This window comes from Coregonus clupeaformis, unplaced genomic scaffold (assembly GCF_020615455.1).
Source record: "Coregonus clupeaformis isolate EN_2021a unplaced genomic scaffold, ASM2061545v1 scaf0335, whole genome shotgun sequence".
NCBI lineage: Eukaryota > Metazoa > Chordata > Actinopteri > Salmoniformes > Salmonidae > Coregonus > Coregonus clupeaformis.
The window spans coordinates 238338-245612 of NW_025533790.1; the positions used below are offsets into that span (position 1 = coordinate 238338).

Genomic DNA, 7275 nt, shown 5'->3' on the forward strand with positions numbered 1-7275 from the left:
CAGCACCCCTACTTCCCACGGCTATGATTGATTATCTGTATCAATCTGTAGGCCTGTTAATTTAACGGAAATTGTGTCAATAATTTGTCAGCACCAGTCATTTTACGGTAGACTGCAATGCTTCTTTGTGGCAGCATTTTTGGGGGTGGGGGTTATTATATTTGTGGCTTAGTTGAACTCCATGTGTGAGGAACATGCTTGTGGAAAATAACTACATTTTGTGACAGGGGAACGTATGATGTTTGCTCCGTATATAACATCTGTGCAGGCCGGGTTGCAGCCCTTGTGGTTTGTTCAATACCCAGACGCTTTCGGGGTGTCCTTGAACTGTTCCTGGGGCTCTCACATACACATGGGTTTCATATGGTTTCATCGCTGGTGACGTTGAACGCAGCCCTCTGTGATCCAACTATAGGCACACTGTATAACTGTAAAGTAGGCACCCTGCACATGACAGCTCTGACACGTACAATAAATATGCATTTCTCCACGGCTGTATGTATGAAATGATAGATGTGATTTAGAGAGAGCTCTGCTAGGCTTAATCCTTTGGCCAAGCTGGCTCGTGGCTGTGGGCCCTGCACACACACACAAACACACAAACACACACATCCGTCTCTCCATCTTCCTGTACCCCTGTTGAAATCCATTGGAAATAAACACACAGACTAGCTTGGCACCGTAGCAGACCCAGCCAGCTGGGTATGGCTCTGTCTGTGTGTGTACAGATGTGGGATCTTCATTTGATCAGCAAGCTCTAACAGTCACACTGCAGAATTAGACGTTCATCCACATTCTCCAAACGTCAAATTTCGAAGTTAAGGTTAAGTTTAGGCACACATTCCGAATGGTTAAGGTAAGGGTTAAGGTTTGGGATTGGTTTAAACCAAAAATAAAGAACCAGTGTTCACTGGGATCGAACACACAACCTTCTGATCCAGAGTCATGGGATTACTTGATGGTAATAGCGCTCAGTGTTGCCCCTTGAAGGCATTTCCAGACGTCCTCGGGACATGGATAGATGTCCAATTTCAACATCAATCTTGAATGACCTGGCTGCAATGATTCCAACCAGACCAGACCAAGTATACATTTTGCATTGAGTCTGGCACCTCACACCTGGTTGTGTATAGCTCTGTGAATGTATGCATCTAGCACCACACACACACACACACACACACACACACACACACACACAAAGGATTATATGATTACCAGAACCAATGTTGCTGCATCTGTGCCGCAGTGGTATGTGCTCTGCCTGTTTAAATCTTAATTCAGAGCTTCAGAGTTTGGATTGTCAAGGGTTGTTGGAAGGCCCATTCAGGTGCCTCTCAATCACTTGATGCATGTGTGAATTTAATTTTCCACTGTGTATTTCAAGGATTTGCTTTCCTGTACATATGCCTATAGTGGTTGGTTGTAATATGTAGAAGACATTTTTTAAACACTGTCTCTCTTTTTTCACATGTAACTCTCTTTTTTTTAAATATATATATATATATATGGCTGTCCCTATACAGTGGCATGTCACCCAGCCACAATAGTGACACTTACATGTGCTCTTGAAAGGCTCTTAATACATGATTTATACTCAAAAGCTGAGAGCCTCGCTTTTCTCTGCGTTTTATTTATCCTAGCTTGAATGTGGTTGCATTACAAAGTCCCTTTTTGATTTGCTGTTTTTTAACAGGTTTTAGAGATCAGGCCCATGATATATAAAGATGCCAGCAGAGAGCGACTCTCATTGTATGTGTAAATCTCGAGGCCACCATTTACCGCCGTGATTGACGCCATCTATTCAATAAGTAAGTGGTGCCTTCATACCACTTACGTGGCTTTTAATTTCAAATGGCCGTTTCGTTTTAGCAATCCTTTTTACTCCCGCCTTTCACTGCCCCTTGGAAGTTGAAATGTAAAAAAAAAAAGAGAGAAAAATAACGGCATATCCCAGTTTTTTTTATTGCTTTGAATTACAGTTTGACTGCAAGGCAGAGCCTATAAGTGCAAGTGCCATTTCATAACGCATAAAAAGTCTGAAATGTTTTCATATTAAAAGGCCAATTTCTGTCAAAATTATACATGAAGTTAAGCAATACAAGCAATTCCTCTGTAGTCCTCTGTAGCTCAGCTGGTAGAGCACGGCGCTTGTAACGCCAAGGTAGTGGGTTCGATCCCCGGGACCACCCATACACAAAAATGTATGCACGCTTGACTGGAAGTCGCTTTGGATAAAAGCGTCTGCTCAATGGCATATTATTATTATATTATTAATTCATTTAAACACATTTGAGAAAAATTCAAGACCACATGATCTTTTTGCATTTTCTTTCACGTAAAATACGTTACATTTGAAAGCATTAGCCTACAATGGCTGCAATACATAATTTACTTATTAAATGTAAAGCCGTTTAACAATCGGAAAAAAATACCCGTCCTACAGTCAATGGAACCATCCTTGTCATTGATGTTGCGTCTTATTTATTCATGCAAGTTATTTATTCGACGATGAAGAGACAATACACAATTCTTACCTCGGAATGATTCTCCGAAGCTGAGCCCCAAGATCTTTCGACAAAATAAGATAATTTAGGAGTGAGAAATTAACTTCCGTTACTCTAAAACCTTGACGTCAAAAGAATGACTCTTTTTTATAAGTTATGGGTTTTGCCTTCTTAATTTTGCCCCATATATAGGAAAGATATATTTTTAGATGTTTTGTTTTTCAAATTGTTCTATGTCATGCATTTTTTATGGCACAAGGTTAGACTAAGCTATGTGATCAATAATTTATGTTTTTTGTATTGTTATCTTCTATTGAATGTTTAGGCTGGAAAACGTCATAATCATAACATTCTGTTCCTTAGAATGAAATATGAACACGGTTTTAATTAATTAGGCTATATGATGCCTAAAAGCATTATGTCCATGAATTAATACTCGTCTGCACTCGTCTGCACTTTTTAAGAAACATAAGTTTTGCATTAACATATTATCAAAATGTGTGCAATATCATTGCTGTATCATTGCAGAGTTGTTTATCAATTCAATTGATCTGAGAAAATCGAAATGTAGGCACTGTGGACGTTTTTTTTTACCAGAAATGTTCATTATTCATGTTTAGGTTTTTAGATTGTATTGTTTGTGTAGGCCTATTGTACAAATCGAGTCAATATGCCTATTTATTACAAATATTTTTCTATGAAATCCATCAAATCTAATAAATAAGGGACACATATTTTATATCATGTTTAATTTCCAAAATTATTTTATTATTTTCTACATAGGCGTAATTGTGTACAAGTAACATTGCCTCATTTACCACCCGCGCATTTCATTTGATTAGCCGTGTAATTGTAATACGTGTTCTCTAACTCGGAGAATAGAAGCGATAATGGCCGTTATCTTATCACAGCGACAGTAATATGTTCAGTGAACGAGTAGTTAGCGGAGGTGTTTAAAGTTAACGATTTCCTACCCACGAGATAGGCCTGTTGATGGGGTAAACAGCAATAATCCCCTCACCATCTCCTGTGGTGAGCTCTGTGACCGTGGTGTCAGACCGACTGTTTCCCAAATAACATGCAACAACACAGGCAGAGATCCGGATCCTCATAAGCAATGGAATATATTTGATAAAATGTTAAAGGCCTATATTTTGATATATGGGGCTCTCCTATAATGATTATTTGCGGTGTGTATTTTGGGCTTTGGTGAGAGAACATTTAGATAAATTATGGACACACATTTTGTATGTATGGTCTGTAAATAAGATGAGGATTATTAGAGACACATACACACACAGTTTCACAAATTAATGTAGTCCTATACCCTAGACAAAAGTTACATGTATTAGTATAGATAGATTTGACAAGAAGCAGCATCTGATTGTTCGCTAATGAGTTCACAGGAAATGTGTTTACAAGTCATTTTGCTGACAATGAAATTAAACTGATTAGCCTACATTGTACATTTAACCCTCATGGCTGACATTGCACTGAGTTGGATGGTTTGTTTCAAACGTCTGCAAACAGTTCGGATTAATTTAATTTAATTAATTCTCAATACACAGATCTGTGCCTTTCACACCATTGTGTGCTAACCCTAAAACCAGCCAATCTCTGCTCTCGGCTCGTCATCTGCTTCTCCAGCACAGGCTCAACTGGTCGGTGACGTCAGCCGAGTATATAACGGGGCTGGAGTTCAAGTGGACCACGAAAACAAGTTAGTGAAGCCTCAGTCTCAACGCACCCACCGGCCACCGGAGTTGGTCCTACACGAGAAAAACACGCCAACGTCAACAAACTCGATGTTATGACGCAGATTTAGGAACTTTCCACGGACTTTTTCCTGACCGATACGAATTTAGGACTTTTAAAAGCAAAGCGGTTTTTATCTCCCTTTTCACGTATCGGTGATGCCCGCTGGTATGTTTAGCATCGACAGTATCCTGGCCGGGAGACCCACTTGCAAGGACTCAGTGCTCCTCCATCGGAATGCCCCGGTGGTGTTCTCGAACCTCACGGATTCCATCTACACCGCTGCCGATTATAATGGACTCTACTCGCACACAACTGGACCTTCTCCCTCGGGCATCCAGGCGGTGAACGGGACTAGAATAGGATATAATAACTATTATTATGGACAACTGCATGTGCAGGGCCCCAGTGGGCCTGCTTGCTGCAGCGCTATCCCTACCCTCGGCTCGCAACAGTGCCCGTGTATTCCAACAGGTAGGTTGCCCTCTCCCACTTCTATCTGTAGTCAAAAGTAAACATTAAAAACTCTGCATGTTCCTTGGGTGATGGACAATGTAACGCTGCCTGTAATGACAAGTAAAAGTTAAAACATTATGTTAGGCTATAGTGGATGATAGATATAGTGCACTTACTGTGATGAAGATGTGGTTGTCCCACTGGCTATCCTAAGTTGAATGCACCAATTTGTAAGTCGCTCTGGATAAGAGCGTCTACTAAATGACTTAAATGTAAATGTAAATATAGGTAAATTGGTTGGTGTTTTAACTTGTGAATGCGCCCATTGCGCAACATTACACACACAGTCATTTTGGTGGCACATATAGCCTATTTAAGAAGCCTATCCATGGTATAGGCCTACTCTAATTCAGTTTTACTTTTACGCATTAACTAGAATACATTTTATGCTAAACTTTGTGTAGACATTTGCATGGGATGATGCGTGTGCTATATTATACATGTGTAAAGGTGTTGTTTTTGCTGTCTAAATAGTTTGATTTGTGCGGATTTTTTTTTTTCATTTTTTTCATTTGTGATATCTGTATAGGCCTATTGGGTGTGGTGCGAATTGAATTATTCATTGAGGACAAACAAATGTTTGTTTATTTCTCCATGCAGCTTATGACCGCACGGGCTCTGTGCTCATCTCTCCCATCCCGCACCAGATGATGTCCTATATGAACGTGGGCACCTTGTCTCGGACCGAGCTGCAGCTCCTGAACCAGCTCCACTGCCGACGCAAGAGGAGACACCGGACCATCTTCACCGACGAGCAGCTCGAGGCCCTGGAAAATCTCTTTCAGGAGACCAAGTACCCTGACGTTGGCACACGGGAACAGCTCGCGCGGAGAGTGCACCTACGGGAGGAGAAGGTCGAGGTGAGTGCATGCACGGCCCTGTGTTGCTGGCTGTCTACCCCCGCTATACACACATTAGGCTGCGTTTATTTTCAGAATATCTGTGAAGGATCTCTCCATATGACGAAAATAAAGGTATCAATATAGAACGTTCGTTGCGCATTGTAACAATTATGCACATTCGTTGAATGGCCAAATATTCTATCCAAGCGTTACGCACATAGTAATAGAAATCGTTTACGTCTTTCTAGTGCCAAAAATATGTTATATTAACCCAAATTACGTTACAAGTACTCTACAACACGGTATAACAAATATTTCATACAAAGTAAAAAATATTGTATCTTCTATTTTCGCATAGGTGTGGTTCAAAAACAGACGAGCGAAATGGAGAAGACAGAAAAGGTCGTCCTCGGAAGAATCTGAAAACTCACAGAAATGGAACAAATCGACGAAAACACCCACAGAGAAAACCGAGGAAAACAAAAGTGATGTGGATTCGGACAGCTGATATTAATCTAACACAAAAAAATAGAAAAGACTGTTGGTTGCATAGCCTATAGGTGGATGCGCAAATAGGCTTCACACAGGATTTGGACTTCTTGTACATAATGTGATGTGGACTGAAGTAATGAAATCTTTTGACATGATGTTGCACAGTTGTATAGTAAATATTACTTTTATTATTGCTATGGGGTAAGCTATTTATATTTAATTTAAAGTTTTTGTTAAGCATACCGTCCCGAAGATGTGGTGAGCAAGGAGCCAGGATCAGTTTTCTGGCGTGTCTCAATACTTCGCGAACAGACATTACATCTCATATAGATATTACATGTTATACATCGGATATTGTTATTTACCGCAAATAATATTCTGAAACTACATCAATGGGGAAAATATATTCATAGAGTTAACAGGAATCACACTTAATGTGGAACTATTGACGGGGAAGCGTTTTGTCACCTTTATAAGATAAAAGGACAAAGCTATATTTGTCAACTCATAACCATACAGACGTGTTTGGGGATTTGACTAAAATGATTTGTCAATATGTTGCAATTAATGATAATTACAGGAACAATGAATCTACATTAAATCATATCTGAATCATCTCTATTTCCTTTGTCTCCTTTAGCATGTTTTCCTTCTATTTCTAATAATATTATCTATATTTATGAATTGGAAATGAAAATGCCTTGATTGACAGTAGGCAAAAGTGTGCTGTTTTCAAGACATTTGAAAAAAGACGCACTGCAAAAGACACCCGTATGCATGGAAATAGTGCTTGAATCGCATGCGGATAAATTCTGGAAAAGGGTCCTAAATGATGCAGTTGATATGAAGCTTCTAGTCTTCTTATAACATTTTATTTAATGCGTTAGGTAAGCTACCAAACACAAGAGTTGTAATACAGCTTTTTAAAAAATTTTAAAAATCGATTAATTTGCCTCTGATGTGGCAAAATAGACAGTGAGAATAGTCTATATATAATTTACTGTCGAGCTTTTTTTGGCACCTTCAATTAAAAGGAAACAAAAATGATTATCAAAAGTAAAAATTATTTCGTTTACAATTGGCAAAGCTGAGCCTATCATTTCAAAACATTCAAAGCAACAGGTGTTTCAAATAGATTAATTATGATACGCATATTTATAGGCCTA

The 7275-nt window shown here is 39.2% G+C and overlaps 1 protein-coding gene across 1 annotated transcript; it reads left to right on the forward strand.

The window, feature by feature from the left end:
• The first annotated feature begins 4234 nt into the window (after positions 1 to 4234).
• LOC121544304 (homeobox protein goosecoid) lies at positions 4235 to 6730 on the forward strand. Its single transcript, XM_041854222.2, has 3 exons — positions 4235 to 4733; positions 5376 to 5635; positions 5976 to 6730. The coding sequence occupies exons 1-3, from the start codon at positions 4418 to 4420 to the stop codon at positions 6123 to 6125; spliced, it is 726 nt and encodes a 241-aa protein (XP_041710156.1). The 5' UTR covers positions 4235 to 4417; the 3' UTR covers positions 6126 to 6730.
• Positions 6731 to 7275: the final 545 nt, after the last annotated feature.

Bases quoted from the DNA above. Each gene is read 5' to 3' on its own strand.
- LOC121544304 (XM_041854222.2), top strand. From the start codon at position 4,418: ATGCCCGCTGGTATGTTTAGCATCGACAGTATCCTGGCCGGGAGACCC. The intron at 4,734-5,375 runs GTAGGTTGCCCT...TTCTCCATGCAG, and splicing joins GTGCCCGTGTATTCCAACAG to CTTATGACCGCACGGGCTCT. The intron at 5,636-5,975 runs GTGAGTGCATGC...ATTTTCGCATAG, and splicing joins TACGGGAGGAGAAGGTCGAG to GTGTGGTTCAAAAACAGACG.